The 20,427-nt window shown below is 47.6% G+C and overlaps 1 protein-coding gene across 1 annotated transcript in view; it reads left to right on the top strand.

Moving 5' to 3' along the window:
- Xxylt1 (xyloside xylosyltransferase 1) overlaps positions 1-20,427 on the top strand; it is a 137,014-nt gene that overhangs the window by 76,451 nt on the left and 40,136 nt on the right. Inside the window, exon 3 of the mRNA XM_051191313.1 lies at positions 5,540-5,672. Within this exon, the coding sequence (XP_051047270.1) occupies positions 5,540-5,672 (133 nt within the window). The remainder of the gene's footprint in view (positions 1-5,539; positions 5,673-20,427) is intronic.

Genomic DNA, 20,427 nt, shown 5'->3' with positions numbered 1-20,427 from the left:
CCAGCTGTTCTGCAGCTGGAGCTTCATTTGCCAAGGGAATCATGAAGGGAGCTTTGAAAGTCAAGGCCAGAGCCAGTTGGGAAGGGCCCAAGTTTCCTGCTGGATGTGAAAACTAGCAGAGCCAACTCCACCCATTAAGTCCCCTCAGGGACACATCCATCTCATGCTTGGACAGCGCCCCTCCCAAAGGGAGAAGCCAGGCTGGTAAGAAACAGGACTGTGCCCTCTAGTCTTCCAAACATCCCCTCTAGGTTCATGACCTCTCCTGGAGGTGGGGGGTGGGGCATCTCTGTTCCTTCAGCTGCTCTCTGGCTCCTGCATGTCAGAGGCTCTGCCCACAGCAATTAAAAAACAGCAGCTGTGATGGAGCAGGTGGCAGATTGCTACAGTGTTCACAACAGGGGAAGCAAGCCATTCTCCAGGCGTCTGCTTCCAGTGCCATCAGATGCTAGAGTCACATAGCTGAACGTCATCTCCTTTTTCTGCAGACCCTAGGTGGCCACTTGGGAAGCCAGGTGGGGCTCTGATCAGCGAGATCTTCCACAAGCTATAAATGCTTTTATCTAGGAAGCTCATCTGCAGAAGCAGATTCCAAATAGAGGGGAGGATGCTTGCCGGTTGACTTGCTTCTCTGGGAAGGCCTTTCTCTCCTCTCATGGTATTTCCCACCATGGAGGTCTTGCTTACCTATACCACGCACATCCCTTCCTGACGCATTGTGCTGCCTATTGTTTTATGTATGTTAGCATGTGTCTGCCAGGAATTGTTTCTGAGGACAAGAGAAGAGGGTGGGGGAAGAGTGAGCTCTCATTTTTTTCCTTCTAAGCTTTTTTCTCTTGTTTGTTTTGGGGTATCATTAAGTATGCTTCTGGCTTGTAATTCCATCCGTAGTCAGATGACATGCTTGTGGCTGGCTTAATTGGAAGCTGATGATGACTTGCTCTGAGCTGGTTTCCACAGAGGATTGTTGAGTTGGGACTGTCCCAGCCAGTCTGGATGTCATAACTGTCACCTTCTGTGGCAGAGTCCCACCTTTCCAGGCTTGGCCTTGAACCCTAGCAGCAGGCATTGCACAGTCCAGAGACAATGAGAAACTCTGGAGGAGGGCTGCTAGGACCAGCCATGGTGGTGGTGGTAGGGTCACAGAGGTCTAGAAAACCACATCCGTAGCCAGAATGCTCCATCTGTCCTGCATTTCCAAGCTTAGCAGAGCCAAGTTCTAGTTAGAGCTATCTCTGTGGCCTGAGACTGGAGTCAGGAGAGAAGATGGGCAGGTACATCCCTGTGAACATAAAGCCCACACCAGAGAGCCCCCCCCCGATTCTTCACCTCTTCCCACTGTGGGTTGACATCCGTCAGTGGCTTGCCAGACTCTCGTCCACTATAAAGAGCACTGACACCCTGACTGCCACCCCACAGTGGGAACGCCAGATGGTCCTCCACGTTGTCTTCCCCCAGGATGCCAGTCAGGAGCTTCCTGGGGGGAGTAAGGTATGCCCTTCAGCTGCTGGGGCCATGGAGAGCTTTGCTCTGTATACAGGAACGTACCCCCCCAAAGGAGATAGTTCCATCACTTCTCCAACCCACCAACAGGTTTGTGAGCATGGGATGTGCTGGGAAGGCTCAGCTCACTGGATGCAGAAACAGGCTCTTTTCTAGGAATAAGTAGGTATCAGTACAGCAGGGGGTTAGGGGGTAGTTGTGGTCAGCAAGTAACTTTCTACTGGCTGCCAGGGGTCACACACCAGACAATGAAACTGTATCTCCATGGGCATCCTTGGGTCTAGAATGTTCAGTGTGGCTTCTGCCTCCCTTTGAATTTATCATTACCCAGCTGTATTCCTAAGGTTGTAAAGACTGTTGGTTTCTCAGATGTGGAGAGGATATGTTGGACATGGAGCACTTCCCTGAAAGCTGGCTGGAACCATGTGGAGCGTGATGGTCTCGTTTCTGTTTTCAGACTCCTTATTCATCTTTAGATTTATGTGGTTGTGGCTGCTGGGGATACTCCAGGACACATTTTTCTTTTGCTCTCTATGATTTTCGGACCCACGGTTGGGGGGGATGGATGAAGGTGAATAACCAGAGAGCATCAGTGAGGAGGGAGGGGATTTGAGTTCTGGGATCAACTTTGCTGCTTAGCTTGAGTATCCTAACACATCCCTTGTCTTGATGGCCCTCACTTTTCTGATCTATACAATCGGGAGGTTGACCTCAGTTATTACCAAGCTTTGTAATAGACTTTCTTGTCAGACTTTCCAAATAATGACATGGAGACTTTTTATTAATTACAAAAGCTTGGCCTTAGCATAGGCTTTCCCCCAACTAGCTCTTATAACATAAATTAACCCATTCATATTAATCTACATTCTTCACATAGATCATTGCCTTTCCTCCTTAATGTATATCTCTGCATCTTGCTATGAACTCCTAGATTCATCCCAAGTTCCTCTCTCTCCCTAGAAGTCACACCTATCCTCTCCTGCCTAGCTATTGGCCATTCAGCTTTTTATTAAACCAATCAGAAGGCAACTTGGCAAAGGCACAAGTTCACAGTGTACAAAAAGATTATCCCACAAGGCTTTCTTTGTAGAGCTGTCATCTCGGATTATTCTGCCTTCTTCTCCAGTATTTCACCAGCCTGAACAATACCCATTCTTTTTTAGGACATCATTATTCTCTCCAAAGCCTTTCCATATGCATCACAACTTTTTTTTTTTTTTTTATTAGTTTCATTGGGGACCATTCTTTCATTTCGTCCTCAGTTTATATGGTCTTGCCACCATCCCCCACCAGTATCTTCTTGATAAAATAAGAATCTCTTCTCATGAAAATCTCTTCTCATTTCTTCTACATTTCCTATACAACCACCCATCTGTAGTTCCCATAGAGAGATGGCTCTGCTGAGACCAGCGTTTGGGGAGCAGGTCCTTAAGCAATCTCATCCTGATGGGCTATAACATACCTCCTAAGAACCATTCTCTTCAACAGTGACATTGGTATCTTGTTTCCACATTTTATAAAACAAGGGCCTTTGGTTGGGTGTCCATGTGACAGTGCAGGCTGCCCAGAGCTGTGGACTTCTCTGAACAGATGGGGGTGTCCTTTGTCCAGCCTGGGTCTGGTGTTCTGCCCCCAGGTGAAGAGTTACTCTGCTGTGAGCTGCAACTGCACTCCTTTTCAGCTAGTTACCTCCTGTGGATGCAGGGCTGACACAGGAATGCTGCATCTCTGAGAGGTGTTTTAGGATTGACTTATAAACAGTGCTCAGGCTTCTCAGATTCCTGTGTTGTGGAACTAGATTCCTAGCCATCCCTAAGAGCAGAGAAAGGGCTCTACCAGTGAGGGAGAAGGGGTTCTTCAGGAAGTCTCTCCAATGCTTTAGTAAGTAAATACTAAAACTGGGCCAGTACAGAGATGAGTACAGCCTCTGAGTGCACAGCAGTCCTCTAGGAATGTGCTTTCTAGGAAGAGGCAATGATAGATGACTGGAGATATTGGCAGTGCGGGATAGATGAGGCCATGGTTGCCAATGAGGACTTGCCCAGAGCTGCTGCTGAGGGCTTTCCTGTGCACTGGCATGCCCATGGCTTCTGGACCACAAGTGTTTCAATTATGGTGAAGTTATCATAATTCCTGTGTTTGCTTCCTTTGAAATCTGCATTTGGCCAGGTGATTGCCCTAGGATTCTTTCTGTTTCTCACTGTCTTCAGCCCTTCTGTAAGTCTGCATGTGAGCCACTCTGGCCAGAGAAGAGTCATGCTACATTCAGGGCAAGTCAGGGTTCCATTTCCGCTTCACCACTGACCCCTGGAATGAGCGTGGCTCCTGTTTTTCACCTTTATTTGGTGGAGGTGGGGATGGGGTCATCTCATGTAGCCCAGGCTGACCTCAAACTTGCTGTGTGGTTGAGGCTAGCTGTGAACTCCTGGTCTTCTTGTCCCCACCTTTCAAGTGTTGGAATTACAGGTGTATGCCACTATGCCTGGCTTGCCTATTTCGTTTTACTTTTTAAGTATATTTTTATGTCTATGGATATTTTTGCCTGCATATGTCTGTACATCGTGTCCATGTAAGTACATGTATGTAATGCCTGCAGAGAACAGGAGATGTCAGAGCCCCTGGAACTAGAGTTATAGATGGTTCTGAACTGCCCATGTGGGTGCTGGGACTTGAACCTAGGTCCTCTGGAAGAGCAGTCACTGAGTTGCCTCTCTAGCTTCTTACTTTTAACTTTTCTAAGACACTAGTTCTTCTAAAACTGGGGATTCCACCCATTAGTGGGTAGATGGACCTTGAGGTTGACAAAAGTCTTCCCTGGGGAAATGGAGAAGAGGCTCCTAGATCAGCAGGACCCCTGTGACTTGGTTCTACCCTCCACCCCTTGTCTTAGGGGAGCATCACTGCTAAGGCTTCTAGACACAAAGACTCCCGAGTGGTTAGCAGTCAGCTCGGACTTCTAGGCTTTGGTTTTGTCAATGTTTGGATGAGGGAGGGAAGCAGCATCTTCACCCTGGGGGTCACAGTGTGATGCTGGCAGCCATGGGGTCCTCATTTGCCTGTGCAGACCTTCCTTCCAAACCTTCCCCCAGAGGGCAGAACAGCCTGCTTCACTCACACTGTGCTCTGTCCTGAGCAGCTAGAGTCTCATCTCTTGTAACTTTGGCTCTTCTCTGTTGTAGAAAAGTCACATAGAATATCAATTAAGGCTTTGTTTCTGCATCGCAAAGGCAAATAGAACAAGTAACAAATGAATCAGTTTTTCTTATATCCTAAATTGTAATTTCTCCATAAACCAACTGCTTCCTGAATCCCAAAGACTTTGTCAAATGCCAAATCCTGAACCTTTGACAGAGGCCAAAATGGCCAAGTGCTGGTCTCTGTCCTCCAGAGAGCTGTGGTACCCTGCAGCTGAGCAGGACAGAAAGGGTGGCTAAAGGCAGCGGGGCATCAGGGGTGGAGGCACACCCCAGTGTTCTACAGTGGGCAAGGATATTACTTCACCCATTCCTGTCCACAGCCAGGGCCCAGCCCAAATCCCCCTCCTTCAAGAAGACTTCCAGATGCTTATAGGACATGTATCCAGACCTCTTGTCTGGCAGCCTTTGACATTTGGGCCCCAAAGTGAAGTCACCTGGATGCCCTAGCTTTACAGGGCATCCATGCTGCATGCCATCCAGGATAGACACTTAGGGAGTGAAACATACCTGGTCAGTAGTCTAGGTGGGCATATGGCCCTTGGATTTGAACAGTAGATTCCACAGTTAGAGAGGGCTTCTGGTTACTGAAAGTGACTTTGCATCATTCAACAACTACAGCAACAATCAGGTAGCCTTCTGTGTTCTTTACTTCCTGTTAGGTGCCAAGTCTCCCAGGATGTGAACCTGTATATGTCATTTTTATCTTTTGAGAGTCATTATGTATCCCAGACTGTCCCAGATCCCAATCCCCCTATCCCTGCCTCCCGGAGTGAGTAGCTGAATTATAGAGGCATGGTACTGCCTAGTCTTACTGCCCTTTTTTGAAATTACTCCTCTAGATATCCTTCGGATCATTCAGCTGGACCTTGACCTGAAGTATAAGACCAACATCCGAGAGCTGTTTGAGGAGTTTGACAACTTCCTGCCAGGTGCTGTTATCGGCATAGCCAGAGAGATGCAGCCTGTGTACAGGTAGGTGCTGTCTGTTGGAGGATGCCTGAGGACCCCCTCCCATCCTGCCCTTTCTTCTGCCACTCCTGGCCGTCTGGGTGCAGCAGCGTGGGGTCTCTCTGTGCTTGGAAGCAAGTTTGCACCTCTGGCTGACAGGTGATGGCACTGGCAGGGAGGGGGGACTGTGCCAGAGCTGGAGAGGCTGCCTCCTTAGAGTGGGGGATTCTGGGGCATCTTATCCTCTGGAAAGCCCACTAGTTCTGGTTGTTGGCTCTGGTTAAGTCACGGGGTTAAAAATCCTAGGCTTCATCTGACAGCAATGCCAGGATTTTCCCTCCCACCTGGTGAGCTGGGTTTTCATTGACCTCACATCACCCTGGTGCTGTCACACCTAAGGAGAGGGTGACAGAGGTGTGGAGGGAGCAGCAGCAGCTTGGGGCCCTGGGCAGGGTAAACAGGCACTTTCTTCCCAAGGCAACACAGAGGAACTCTTGTACCTGAAGCCAGGAGACATGCTCAAGAATGTTCTCTGCATGCTTGGATGTTCTTGATAGCAGAATGGCTAAATAAAATGTATCTACCCAATTGAGTGTTAGCAGGTTTTTTTTTTTTTTTTTTTTTTTTTTTTTTTTTTAAGCATACAGTAGCGGTATATGATGATAGGCAAAACAAAACAAAATGGCAGGCTTTACGAAGCAAACACAGGTGCTAAAAATCACAGGGGAAACCAAGGACATACTGTCCAAAGCCAGCAGAGGTCTTAGGGACAAAGGGGGTGGTGTAGTGGTGCTTTATTCCTTGCCCCTGCCCCATGCAATGGTTATGCCCATGTTGCACATACATCATGTTTAAAGAGGGAGAAAGAGGTAAGAATAGCAGAAGTAGTTTTGGGTCCAAAGCAAGTCTCAGAGCTGAGGTTCTAGTGTTGTTGACTCACCCCTCCCACCCCCCCCACCTCTGACTGGCTGCCTCCCCCAAAGCCAGCTCTGATGAAGTTTGCACCGGAAAACCTAGAATTCTTCTTCCCTGGGCTCCTGGGGCCCTTTGTTCTGTGCGCCTTTTGCTGGCTCAATTACCGGAGGAGCTGGAAGTCATCAGAGAGCTGCTGGCCTTGGCACCTAGTGACTCAGAGCGTGAGTTTTCCTCCACAGAAGGAGGGAGAGACAGGCTGGGTTTAGTGGTGGCTCTTGTGAGTCTCAGATCACATAACAGGAAATTCCTAAGGCCTCAAATGAGCTGAGAGCTCCTGGGGCTTTGTGTGCTGTCCCCTTATATAATGCTGACTCAGGGTCCCCAGAGACAACCCTGCCATGTTGACCACACAAGGCTGCCCTTAATTACGGTAGGCAAAGAAACATTAAATGTAAAGTCCCAGGTTCCAGTGCTGAGGCCTTGGGGCTGCTTTAAAAAGGGGAGCAGAATCTTCCTCTCCCTCCAGCTTTGGTGCTCACAGCTGCTCCACCCTGCTTGACCTCCTGCTGTTGTATGCAGTGAACCCCCTCCTGCTCTCACCCAGGCCCTCTTGTTCTGATGGAAGCTAAACCCCAAGCTCCCCTCTCCCAGCTGCATCTCAGAAAGCCTGACAAATAAGGACCCCTCCCCCAGAGATGCTCAAGACCAATCCCACAGGTTATTTAAACTGTCCTCCAGAAAGCTGAGGTGTGGTTTCCCCAGCTCTCTCTTCCCTCTGCTTTCTGGGGGGGGGGGCTGGAAAATCATCTGGGAGTGTTGTATCCATTAAACAGGGGCTTTTTTCTAATTTGGTTTGATTTGGTCTGATTTGGACTTGCAGAAACTTCACCTAGGACATTTAGACTGGCTGGTTGTCAGACTGTTGCATCAGCAACACCTGCAAGATAAAGTTGGAGCCTCTCTTTATAATGATGCATTAAAACCTCATCACATTTGTGACAATAATCTTGGGCAGATATTTGTTTTCTGCAGAACTAGGTTCTTACAATGGTAGAACTTAAATCACTTTAATTATCTGGCCTTCCCAAAAGAAACCCCTGAAAGGTGGTAGATTCGAATTAAGTTGCCCTTACTTTCTGCATCTTAATCATTATGTCCAGTGAGAACAGTGAGAATCTGCTACTGGCAGAGTCTTAAGAAAGCCACTCACTCAGCAGACACTGACTGACCCTCAGCCATAAAGGCCCTAAAGTTACTAAATCAAGGCGGCAAAAGGCCCTAAATGTTACTAAATCAAGGCAGCAAACAAGTGTCCCCACACCAAAGTGTCCAGGGATCACTTGTTACAGTGTGTGTCTTCAGTATCTGCTAGGCCTGAGAACGGTTTGGCCGGTGGCAGACTGTGTGTGTATGAGTATATGCACACTGTCTTCATCCATATGGAAACCAGAGACCTCAGGGACCTGAGGTCCCTGCTTAGTTGTCCCCTGCTTAGTATTTACCCAGCTGGGGGCCAGGGAAGGATGAGTGATGGGAGGAAAAGGTGAGAAGAAGAGAAGAGTCTAGTTAGTGTTAGCAACACAAGTACAAGTGAAGCTGGGCCCCTGGGCCCCTGCTCCTTAGACACGGACAGCAGTTTATGAGGGACCCACAACCCAGGCACCAGCCCTGCCTAATGCCTGCAGAGCCCCTCCCCTAGCAGCTGGTGCTCAGAGACCTCCCCAAGTGGCCTGATGGGACATGAACAAGTTACTTGTTATAAGCAGAATCTGATAGTGTCCACAAGAAGAAAGAAACAGATAACAAAAGGTTGTAGCACGGGGTCCAACATGCTCGGTTCTGGAAATTCACCGAGCAGGAATAGGCTCCAGTCCCCTGGCTGTGTGAGTTTTGTACTCACTTGTCCCACAGTTACTGTACTTCAAAGGGCACACAGCAAGTCATTTTTATGGTGGCTTCCCCTCTACTGTGAGTTGTGAAATGTCTCAGGCTTGCAGGAGGGTGGGGAGAAGTGTTTCCCATCATGCATTTGACAAATGGCTTTTTCACATTTTCCCTCCACAAACACATCAAACTGACTGCTTTCTGGACAGTACTTCAGGGTCAGGCCATGTTGGAGTATGGAGAGAGGATGCTTTCCTCCCTGGGTCCCTGGTACAGTTTGGTTGAGTCAAACTTTCTTCATCTGAAAATCAAGGGCCTGGTCATCTTGGGTAGATTGCTGCCCTGTTTTCCTTTGACCTTCAGGTGCACCTTTGTCTGGAACTGGACCCCTGATGAGCTCTGGTGCTCTGTGTGACTGGGGTGAGTGGTCAAAGGGAGAGAGCCCCCTGAGGCCTGCTCTGCTAACCCACACCTCACGTTTACCATCGTAGCATGTGGAATGGCTGCCTGTGTGTGCATTAGAAGTGCAGGCAGTACTTGGGTCCTCTTTATGTACACCCTGTAGAATTTAGTATGAAGTCATAGGACAGCTGAAACAGCTCATGTAAAGGCAATGGCATCAAGTTGGACTCAGAAGCCAATTGGCTGTGGGATGTGCTGCAAGTCACAGGATCCTCTGTATTTTTCCAGTGTGTGGGGAAAGCTGTCTGTCATCTGTCTGTTTGTCTGTTTGTCTGTCTGTCATCTACCCACCTATCATCTATCTATCTATCTATCTATCTATCTATCTATCTATCTATCTACTTGTGTACCTATCATCTGTCTCTCTATCCATCCATCTCTCATCTATCTATCATATCTGTCTCATGACCTCCTATTCTATCTGACCCCTGACCATCACAGGCACCACCATAGGACACCAGGGATATGGAACTTGATAGATAATGTTTTGTGTGATAAGTGTGCTCTAGTGTATGCACACACCTAAACTAAAATTATTTGTTGTTTACCTAAAAGTTGCATTCAACAAAGTACCCTATTTGTTTTTCCTAAATCTGGCAACCCAGCCCCAGCTGGACAATTTTCTTTTCCAGCAGAAGTGAGTGATCTTTCTTTCATTCCATAGCCTGGGCAGGAGCAAAGGGTATGGAAGTAGAGCATGCAGGATAATCAGGGCAGGAGTGAGTGTAGTCTCCTCTCAGAGTCCTCGCCCAAGGAGACCACCCTTCAGGAGCTAGGAGCCAAGCTGGCCCAGGTCATCGAAAAGGCCACAGTACTAGGCAGCCTAGCAATGACTTAGCTTCAGGTTTCAGGCTCCCGTTTAACTCCAGTGGTTGAGGTCACTTTGTCATGGAGCTGGCTGCCCGAGGAACCTCTGAATGGCAGATTTGTTGATAGGGGCTACAACTAGTGGATTCACCAGCCCTACAGACCACAGTGACCTGGGACAGACCCAGGCACACCTTGAGGCCATGGCCAGAGCAACCAGGGGTCCTGTGAGGAACTTGCTTTTGCATATGTGTTTTAGTGTCCACTTCTTCCGCCTCCTGGACCACATGGCTGCCCTATCGGCAGCCTTGTGCCAGCCTTGCCTCCTCCCAGATGCTAGGATGAGCATGTCCATCTACCTCCTCTACACTTGCTTGTTCCTTTCCTGAAACTGGTACAGGGCTCTCAGGGGCATGCTGGGTAGGAAGGGGGGACATGAACAGATCCCCGCTGCTGCTGCTCTACAGTCATGTGATCTTGAGAGTTAGGTACTGTCTCCAAGGTTAGTTTCTGTAGCTGAGAAGAGGAGATGATAACTCTGTCGTCATCAGAGCTGATGGGGATTAAGTTAGATGGTTATTTATAGTTCCTGGCAGGAGCAGTATTACCCTGAGCCCTAGCTCATCCACTGACGAATGCTGTGGTGTAAGGGGAGTCACTGAGCCCCAACGTTGGCAATGCCCCGCCTCTGTGTTTGAGGAAGTTCTCATCTGCCATACAAGCCTGCTTGCCTCTCATGGGGAGACTGAAAAACTATAAATTCCAGTTTCCGTGTTCCTGAGATCCTGTAGACCCGTGTTCTCCCCTCCTCCGCCCCCAAAGAAATCACTCTCATCATCAGTTCAGCATCTGTACACATACCAGATTGTCCTCTTACTGCACACTTTAAACTAGGATTTGCATAACAGAAGCTGACCATGTTACAGGAGACAAGGATCCATCTACAGTGACGGAAAAGGGGTAATATCCCAAGAGAGTAGCAGAAAAGGAGGTGTCCCATGTGTGGTCTCTGTGAAGGGGACCTAGAAAAGGGAAAGGGACAAGCGACCACTCCAGCAGGTGGTGGCCCCTGCCTCCACACGCCAGCCTGCCATCTGCTGCCTGTGCCTGCCTGTTTGACCCTGTTTCCCTCTAGTGGATGCGCTGGCTGCTCTGCTTGCTTTCAGAGCTCAGACCATGGCTCTTGCCCTTGTTCCATCTCTGGCCCTTGGAGAGGTTAGTTTCAGGTTTGCACCCTACTGTGTCTTTTCTCCTGGACTAAATATGTAGAGTAAGTAAGTGTTAGTGTGGTGTGGTGCATCCTGTAATCTCAGTACTTGGAAGGCTAAGGCAGGAGGATTGTGAGTCCATTTTGGTCTAGGCTACAAAGCAAATTTGAGGTCAGCTTGGGATGTGTCAAGCCAACCAAACAACAGACAAGCAAAAGGCAATTATTCAAAAGAAATAAAATATATTACTTACTCAAGGATTGTGTCATTTTTAATCTGTAAATTTATCATTGCTTAAATGAACTTTCTGACCCCCCCCTTTTCTTTTGAGACAGAGTCTCGAGAAAACCCAGGCTAGCCTCAAAACTGCAACCCCTCTCCAAATGCTGTTATTACAGATATGCACAGCCAAACCCAACAACTCCTACTTACATTCTTGTGAGTTTGGTTTGTGTCCACACAACAATATGCTGTGAGCACCTTGTGGCCGACTCGACCTTTGTTTGTTAACACTTTTTAGTGTGCTGAGCTTTTAACACATACAAACATGGACTGCTTTCTAGTGCGCTGGCTAGTCCATAGTGCTCTCCACGGAGTTTCAGGCATGATGGATGGCAGCTGCTCTGTTCTTCTCTTCCCCACACACTTCTTCTCCCAGGCATCATGCTGTGGAATCTGAAATTGTTATTTTCAGTCTTTTGTAGGGCTGCTGGTGCTGGCTTAGAGCTGAGTGGTTATGTGAACTCTGTGCCATTCTGTCTGCTAGTTCCTCAGCTGATGAGATGGCTCACCTGATGGCCTTTGCTGTGTCTCTCCACGTTGTCTTGTGTCAGGATGCTCATGTGATTGGCACTTCCAGAAGGCTTCCTGACTCACATAATCCATTGTTCACTAGGCCCTTCTTCCTCAGAACCATCCCATAGCATTTGTAAACTTGGATATGAAGATAAAAGAGCAGTTCTCTGTCCCTGACACCAGCAGATCAGTTTCTGAGCCCTTGTCCCTGTGTTTGTCTTTAAGAAATAAAGAGATTGAGGCAACCAGTTTCTGCTAGATAAAGTTGGTAGTGTAACCCAGCCTCAGGTATCTCACTATAGCCATGAAAAATGGGTGGAAACAAGGGCCAACACCATGCCGGAGCCACTGTTCAGAGATTCAGCTTGGGTGAACCACAAAGACCTTCTGCTGTGAGGACTATAAACTTTGCTAAGTGGCCTTCAATTTTATTTTATTATTTTGTTTTGTTTTTCAAGACAGGGTTTTTCTGTGTAACAGCCCTAGCTGTCCTGGGACTCACTCTGTAGACCAGGCTGGCCCCAAACTCACAGAAATCTGCCTGCCTTTGCCTCCCGAGTGCTGGGATTAAAGGTGTGTACCACTCTGCCAGCCCTTAAAATTACATGCCTCCAATACGCAAAGAATTGGATGATCTTTCTTCTCAGAGGTCTCTTACGCACTTACACTGAGCCCAAATAGGAAATTTATTAGGCATTTGTGGAAGGTCTGGCTATGCAAAGAAGCTAGACCTGCCCCTAGCAGGGGAGACCTTCTCCAAGTGGCCTCACTGGGAAATGCTACCTGTGGCATGGCAGAAGGCTCTACTTTTGCAGCCTGTTTTTCTTTGCCAAGTAAATATGTCACCAAATGAACCGTATAAGCAACCCAGGCAGCGTAAAAGATTGGGGAAGGATGTGGTGGCCTGGTTAGCACAGTGGGGTCACAGTGGCATGCGTGTAAAAGGGGCCTGTGGCAAACAAACAGCATGTAGAAAGTTAAGTGTGATGGGCTAGTACAAATGGTGTCTCAAGATGGCTCCATGGCCACCTCAGACACGGGTTTCAGTTCCTTAACTCCGTTTCTCCAGGTGACAAAGTGACCTGAGGATTCGGTTCCCAGCCCCTGTACTTCCTGGTTAGCAGCAGAATTTATTGCAAAGACATCAAATGTTGTGACTGAGCTTGGTGTTGAATTGACCACCTTGTACTCCTTTATACAAGCCTTTTACTACTGTTTGAGAGTGACTGAGTTCAACTCCCCACCCCATCCCTTGCCCCATATAGGAGCTGAGGATGTGAATGTGTTCATTTTGGGGGCCTTGGCCCTCCCAGCTGTCCCCATCCTTGGAACTTTTGTGTCACTATATGTGAGAGAAGAAGCTTATGCTGGAGCTCTAGTTGCTTAGCATATAATGAATGGCCTAGATGCATGCTGTGTCCCTGCCTGTGCAAATGAGCTCTCATTATGAGGCTGGCCCATTCTGATGGACTTTTGCAAATGGAAAGTCATAGAGACACTCATGGGACCTCATTAATGTCACCACTGTGGAGAAAGGTGCCATGCATATGACTGCTTCTGTGCCAACTTGATTCCCCTTGACCCTATAAAAATACTTACTGCCTCCCTTAATAAAATGAAGGCCAGTGTCTGCCTGGAAACCCTTTCTCTGCTGCCAGAACCACCCCATCTCTACTGGCCCAATGCTTGTGAACTTGGAACTATAAAAAAGGCAATATGACCCCAGCACTCTACTCAGACTATCAGTGAACAAGATTTTTATGTTCATAATAGTTGTAGTTGCAGTTCATTCTAGACAGCTGGAAGATACTATTGAAGCAAGACAGAGGCATAAAAATTAGTCTTACCATTTAGAAGGGGTAACCAGAGTGGAGGAAGGACACCCACATTTCTTTAGTGTTTCTTGTATCAAGTTGTTTTTAGGGTTTGGGAGGATCGAGTGTGACCCTGTCTGCAGCCACCTCTCCAGACATTCTTCGTGTTCTTTTGACCATTGTCCAAGATTAAGCCTCATACCAATGATCAAGCAATACACTTTTTCATAAAGGGAAAAGTAGAATCTTGAACCTTTTTGGTTCAAAGGAAAATGAAATGGCTGGGAACAGCTGTCTGATCCGCCTTTGCTAGCCAGAACCCAGGGAGCTCTGGGGGCACAGAGGTCATGGACTGCATGTGACTAGCTGTGGAGTACGTGACCTCCCAACCACCTGTCCATACTGTGCTGGAAGATCCCCGGTCTATGTGCAGTCTCACACCAAAGATCATATGGGGTGGACTATTGGTCGGTGGTGGTTTTTGTTTTTTGTTTCCTGTTTTTGTTGTTGTTGTTATAAAATGAGAGAACATATGATTAGTTCCCAGGGTAGAGAGAGAGAGAGAGAGAGAGAGAGAGAGAGAGAGAGAGAGAGAGAGAGAGAATAATCTGTTAAATGTAATTTAACTGTAATGGGCAGAAGGGGCCTTCTGTGACTCAAACCAGGATACAGCCTGAACAGTATAATTTCAGGAAAATACCTCCTGGAAATAGTACAAGTTTTTGAAGATTTAAAAAAAAAAAAAAAAAAAAAAAAAAAAAAAGGATCAGCTGGGTGGTGGTGGCACATGCCTTTAATCCCAGGACTTAGGAGGCAGAGGCAGAGGCAGGGAGATCTCAGTGAGTTTGAGGTCAGCCTAGTCTACAAAGCAAGTTCCAGGATAGCCAGAAACCCTGTCTCGAAAAAACAAAACAAGAACAAGAGAAAAAGAAAACAGGAAAAAAAAAAAAAAAAAAAAAAAAAAGGAAAAGGAGAGCAATTGGTTGAAAATCCTTCTATGACCTGATTGTTCAGTGATGTTTTGGAATTTTTTGGTTTGGCTGTAGTTTTGGAGTGTGTTTTTGTTGTTATTTCTTTTACATGAATATTGGCCCAATATTGTCACATCTGATTTTTCTTTTAAAGAGATTGAAGTCTCTGTTGGGTATGTTTAAATATTAACAATTAAGCAAGCAATCTACTAGCCAAATAGCACACTAGTGTGCCAGATGGCACCAGCCCCTGCCAGGTGGGTCTGATGAGAAGCTCTCTGGCTCTGTGGCCACCCTTGGCCAAGGCTCTTGGATGCCGCCTCAGTCGTGTAGTTCCAGACACTGGTGCCGATGGTTTCAGGTCTACCCTGAGTTCTGGTTCCTCAAATGTTTTCTCCCATTCCTTGAAATAGTTGTTATTATTACTGATAATCTTTAAAATTCCATTAGCTGTTTTTCTGAGCAACCTCAAGTTTAACTAATAATAAAGCACCAGACCAAGCAAAACTCCTTTCCAGGAATGTAGTTCTGGAAGAAAACCAAGAGTAAGACAACACTTTCAGTGTATTCTTTGCCTGTGTTAGCCTTAATCTATATACGAGCATCTTCCAATTGAGATGCTTGGGGGAGGCTGAGGGCATAGATGGGCAAGGAAGGGAGGAGAGGAATCCATAAGAAGGTGGAGGAAAGCAAGACTGGAGTGATGGCAGCAATTATATGTTCCCTGCTTCTCATCACCCTCTCATCCACTGATGCAAAAAAGCCTGTGTAGACTTGGGTCCATGGATACCCATCATGCATTTGGACATGGGCCCCAAACTTCACTCCCTGCTCAGCTTTGATAGTGAGATTGGCCTGAGTCCTGGCTTCTGCACCTAAGGTCTAGATAGAGGGCATCCTTTGCTGAATAAGGGAAGTGTAGATTTGAGAGGTCTGGCAGCCTCATATCCAGCCCCTGTATCCCGGGGCACTGAGTCCCCTCTTTTGGGATTTGTAGCATGTATCTGCATGGAAGGGTAATACGGTCTTTCATTAGAACATTTAAAAGCATTCTAGCCCCTGCTCTGGTGTTTGAGCCTCATGTGATGACCTCACACCTCAGTCCTTGGTCATTTGGGAGAGCCAGATATCTGCTTCAGCCTTCCCATATCTCTGCAGCAAAACAGTTTTGATTACTTTTCCTCTCTGGTGATACTGTGATCAGTGTGGAATTGACGAGTGTTGTACATGGCTGGTCTCACTAATTCCTAGAAGTTTTGAACATCAAGAAATTTAAGTGGTGAGAATATGAATTGTATCCAGGTGGGCCATACTTAGCATCTACACTGGCATTTGCATCCTGGCTTGGATTACATCTCTTACCATTATGGGTGGACTATAATGCTTTCTGCTTGTAACCTATCTACCCATCCATCCACTCATTTGTCTGCTCATCTGCTGATCTGTCTATACTCCCATCTTCATCCTTCCAAGGTGATGGGATTTATTGTGGGTAGAGCCCCTTTTAGCCTGAGTTCTAGAGCCTGCCTCTTAACTGCTCAGGGATCCCATTCGGCTCATCCTTTTCTGCAATCTCAGCCTGGGTGTGTGCTAGGAATCAGGGCAGGTTTTCCCATGGAGGGGGGTGCCCACGTGTCAGTCTCTAGAGATGGCAGCCACTGATGCTTTGCCTTCTTGCCTCTTTCCTGTCACTGAGCTATCTGATGCTCCTCTCTGGTAAGTGACATGGTTGGAGGAGGTGGGGAAAGAACATCCTTTCTTTTTTATAGATGTTTTTGTATTTTGAGGGACGATAGCCCAGGCTGGTCAGGATCTCATTATGTAGCCCTGGATGGCCTCGAACTTGCAGCACTTCTGCTGTCTCAGCCTCCCAAGTGCTAGCATCACAGGTGCAAGCCACTGTGCCCAGCCGCTTCTCTCCATAGAGTCACACTGTCTCGGGAATGGGATACCTAAGGGTATCCTCTCTCATGTTCGAATCTCCCCTTGATTGATCTGGCCTTCGCTTAATCACATCCTGCCATGGGGACCTGGTAACTTCTGAAGTGGTCTGTTATTTTATTGCTGAACAAGTTCATGTGACTGCATTTCTTTTTTTAAATAATCTTTTTTTTTTTTTAAATGTGCATTGGTGTTTTGCCTGCATGTATGTCTGTGTGAAGGTGTCAGATCTTGGCATTACAAAAAGTTGTGAGCTGCCATGCTGGAAACTGAACCCAGGTCCTCTGGAAGAGCAGCCAGTACCCTTAACCTCTGAACCATCTCTCCAGGCCCCGGGAATGCATTTGTGTATGTTAAATCTGAATGTGTACTTCCCCGTGTCTGCTGCTCATTGTCTCAGCCTCTGTTCTCTGAGGTCACATGGGTCATGTCTGCATGCTTCCTTGTGAACCCAGTTGGAAATGTGGATGGACAGCCTTCTGCCATAGCACTGTGTCCAGAGGCAAGAAAGAGGTATCTCCGAAGCAAGTCTATGCATGTACCCATTTCTTTTTTTCTTTTTCTTTTTCCTCTGGATAGCAGGGTTTGAGTTTGTGCCTTCCATGAGTCCCATCCTGGCATCCCAGAGGCTGACATGGTCAGTTCCAGGTACATGAATGCATGTGCACTTTCCCAGCAACACTCATCTCCACCAGCCTATGCTTGAACCCTGCTCTGGGCAGGGATGACCACTCAGGGTCCTGATGCTCAGCCAGGGTCACTCTCTGGATGCAGGGACCAGCAAGGGCTACAGGGTGTCAGAGGCTGTCAGTAAAAGGGATAAAAGAAAATGGTATTGGGTTGGACATTGTCTAGAAGAGAGACTTGGATTTGTTGAGGTTTGCCGAGACACGGCTGCCCATGTCCTGTTTTCCATTCCTCACTTGTATTCTCCTCTCTGTTTGAAAGATAAAATAGAATCCAGTTTTCTGTGGTTCTGTCATGTCTTTGGTTGATGGACTATCTTGGCCATCCCCACAGAGCCACATAGCATGTCCTGTCACCTCATCCCCACAGTGCCATGCAGCATGTCCTGTCACCTTTTCCCAAGCCATCAACCTCAGGTGCTGCCTTCTGCCCCTGCAGACACCACCCGGGTTCCCTGCCAGGATTGAGCAAAGCATTTGATTGCTGTCAGCTCCGAGAGCTCTGCTCCCCAGCGCTTCCTGACAGCTGGAATTGAAGGCCACAGATACCCTGGTCTACTTTCCAAGGATTTTCTATAGCTGCTCTGAGACCAACCAAGTGCCTGTGCTGTCACTTAGCTTGAATTTTGTATTTGAATAGAAGTGAACTAAAACCCTAGATACCTGTGGTATGTGTCTAGACTAATCTATAGAGGTCTTAAAACTTGGGCTTGGATGCACAGAGTGTGGGTTTGTTCTGCAGGGGTCTTGGAGAGCCTGGCCCACTGGGAGGTTCTGGAAGTTGGGGGTCTCAGCATTTATAGGGGAAGAGCCCAGATGCCATGTTGGAAACTGGGTTACTCCCTCTCTTTTCTCAGACTTCTGCTGAGAGCATGCTCTGAGCCCAATGGGTAAGTCAGGAGCTGAAGCTGGAGTCAGGCTTCCTGGGCTTGAATTCCGGCCCTGCCATTCACCTACCTATGAGATTTGCTCTCGATAATTAACTCAGGTGTGCCCTGGACATTGTCTGTATGCCAGTATGTTTCTCATGAGGATGCTGGGCTGTAAGAGTCGAATGCATTAATATTTGTCACATACCTAAAAGAATGCCAGGCATGAATGTTGGGTGAGTACTAGAAAAGTAAGAATGCTGGGCCAAAGAGCCAGTGTAGCTTGCTGACTTGTCTACAACACTTAAGAGCCTTTAAACAGCAGACATCTGCCTGTGACAATTGTCTATAGCAGAGATACTTGAACATGGAATGCTTCTAATTCCAGAGGTAGAACAACAGATTTTCGTCACTGCTAGATGCTGTCACTTAAGGAACTCTCTCCAGAAGGGCTTTGGTCACATGTTTGCCTACAGCACTTCCAGAACTTTTGATCACCTATAGAATTCTTACTGTAAATAAAAGAGCCCTTCACAGGCCCTCTTCCCTCCACAGGGCTGGCCAAGCCTTCTTGCAGATGTCAGCTGCTGTAACTCTGCCATTCAGGAAAATTAATTTTCCTCTTTTTGTCCCAGCAGCCATCTGCCAGCTCAGCAGGAAGGGCCCCCAGCTTCCGCTGCCTTCCTCACATTGCTCCTCTGTGATCTGCCTGATTCTACCAGGGTCTGGGGATGATGCCACACTGTCATCTGCCTAGCTCTTCCACCCCAGCCAGGGCTTTGGGATGACATATTCTAAAATTATTTTTGCTAGAACTCAAGGGAAAGATTCAGTTTGCAGAATGTAGCTGCTTCTGTATTCATCAACCAAAAGAGGATCATGCATGTGACCAAATACTGAGAGAGCAACTGAGGGCAGGAAATGATTGTTTTAGCTCCTGGTTTCAGTCTGTCACAGAGGGATATGTTGATCTGTACCTGTGGCAAAGCAGAGAGAGAGGATGCTGGCACTGATTGGACCAGCCTGTGGGATGGTGCTGCCCACATTAGAGGCACTGCCTCCCCTTAGTCCTCTCTGAACCCTCCAGACACATCCAGCATAGTAGCAGTCCCAAACCCCTTACTAAAGAAAGAATAAAAACATGGCATCACCCAGCTTCTCGGTCCTACTTACTTTGAGAAGGCTGATGCCCTTAGTGTCCCCAAACGCCTTCTGTTCCCTAGTTCAGCTCAGATTCATGGCGAGCAGAGTCTAACTTGTACTTAATGACTGTATCACACAGGACAGTCACTGTCCCAAGCACTTGAATGTTTGGTTCCCAGACCATGAGGTCAGCACTGTTCCCATCCCCATTTTATAGGAGAGGAAGCAAAGGTACAGGAAGATGTCCATGTGTCTCAACCTGTAAATGTGGGCCCTTTTCTCTAGCTGGTGCGCCCTTGTCCCAGGGTTAACAGGTTCATGAGTGAGGCCCCGGTAGCTGGCTCCTCCAAGCTTCATTGGCTGCTGCTCCAAGTCTCACTGGCTTCCAGCGGCATCTTCTGGCTCTAATTAATTCTGACCCCATGGACATCTCTTTTTCATTGCTGTCTCTGTTTGCTGAGGCCCATGGAAGATAGACAGGATGTCATGTCTTTTATGGTAAAAAAAATAGTTTGGGTGTGCTGGGGTCACTGATAACAGTCAGTGTAAAGATAAATCACACCTGGGGAGGAGGGAGGGTCAGTCTTTTAAAGAGGAGATGCCCATTTCTCACTGCTGGTATGTGACTTCAGAGGAGGGCAGAATGTGGAAATGACCCAGGTGGGGCTTCATGGGAAATCTTCGTATGTGTGGAGTGGAGCTTGAGGGTGTGCATTTTCCTGCTGCAGCATATTCCAAAGCCATCTTTTGTGGCAGCCGATTTGTGCATTTTGCTGCAGTTGCAGAAATAGCCATGCTATCAATAGCCAAACGCTATGTGTCCACTCAGCTCAGGGCAGCTGGCTGCCAAGCAAGGCTGCCCAGGCTTATGATGAGTTGATGAGAATGTGGAGCCAGGGCTGAGTGGAACAGCTAACCGCCTTGCAGATGCCAACACAGAACACTTGTGGACACAGAAGACTGTCTGGAAATGGGGGCAAGGCTAAGAGATCTTCTCAGCCTGCTGTGTTCTAGTTCTGGGGTGATAGAGTAGCGTCAGGGTCAGATCTTTGGTGTTAGAGGCCTGTACATACAGTCAGAGGCTCTCAGTAATGGGAAAGAAACAGGAGGATTTCCTCTGCCCATCTGAGCTCAACTTGTTGAGGGAGGTCCCCACATGTTGCCACTTGTAGAACCTGTGGGCCTCGGTTGTGGTGTTGGTTTGTAGGCTCTGAGCTGAGCAAACCGTGGTGATTCTGCCACATGGACTCTACTGTGCCTTACTTACCCTTTGCAGCACAGAGG

This window comes from Phodopus roborovskii, unplaced genomic scaffold, assembly GCF_943737965.1.
Source record: "Phodopus roborovskii unplaced genomic scaffold, PHOROB, whole genome shotgun sequence".
NCBI classification, from domain to species: Eukaryota; Metazoa; Chordata; class Mammalia; order Rodentia; family Cricetidae; genus Phodopus; species Phodopus roborovskii.
Note: the sequence above shows the minus strand (reverse complement) of the source record. Positions and strands in the feature narration are given on the sequence as shown.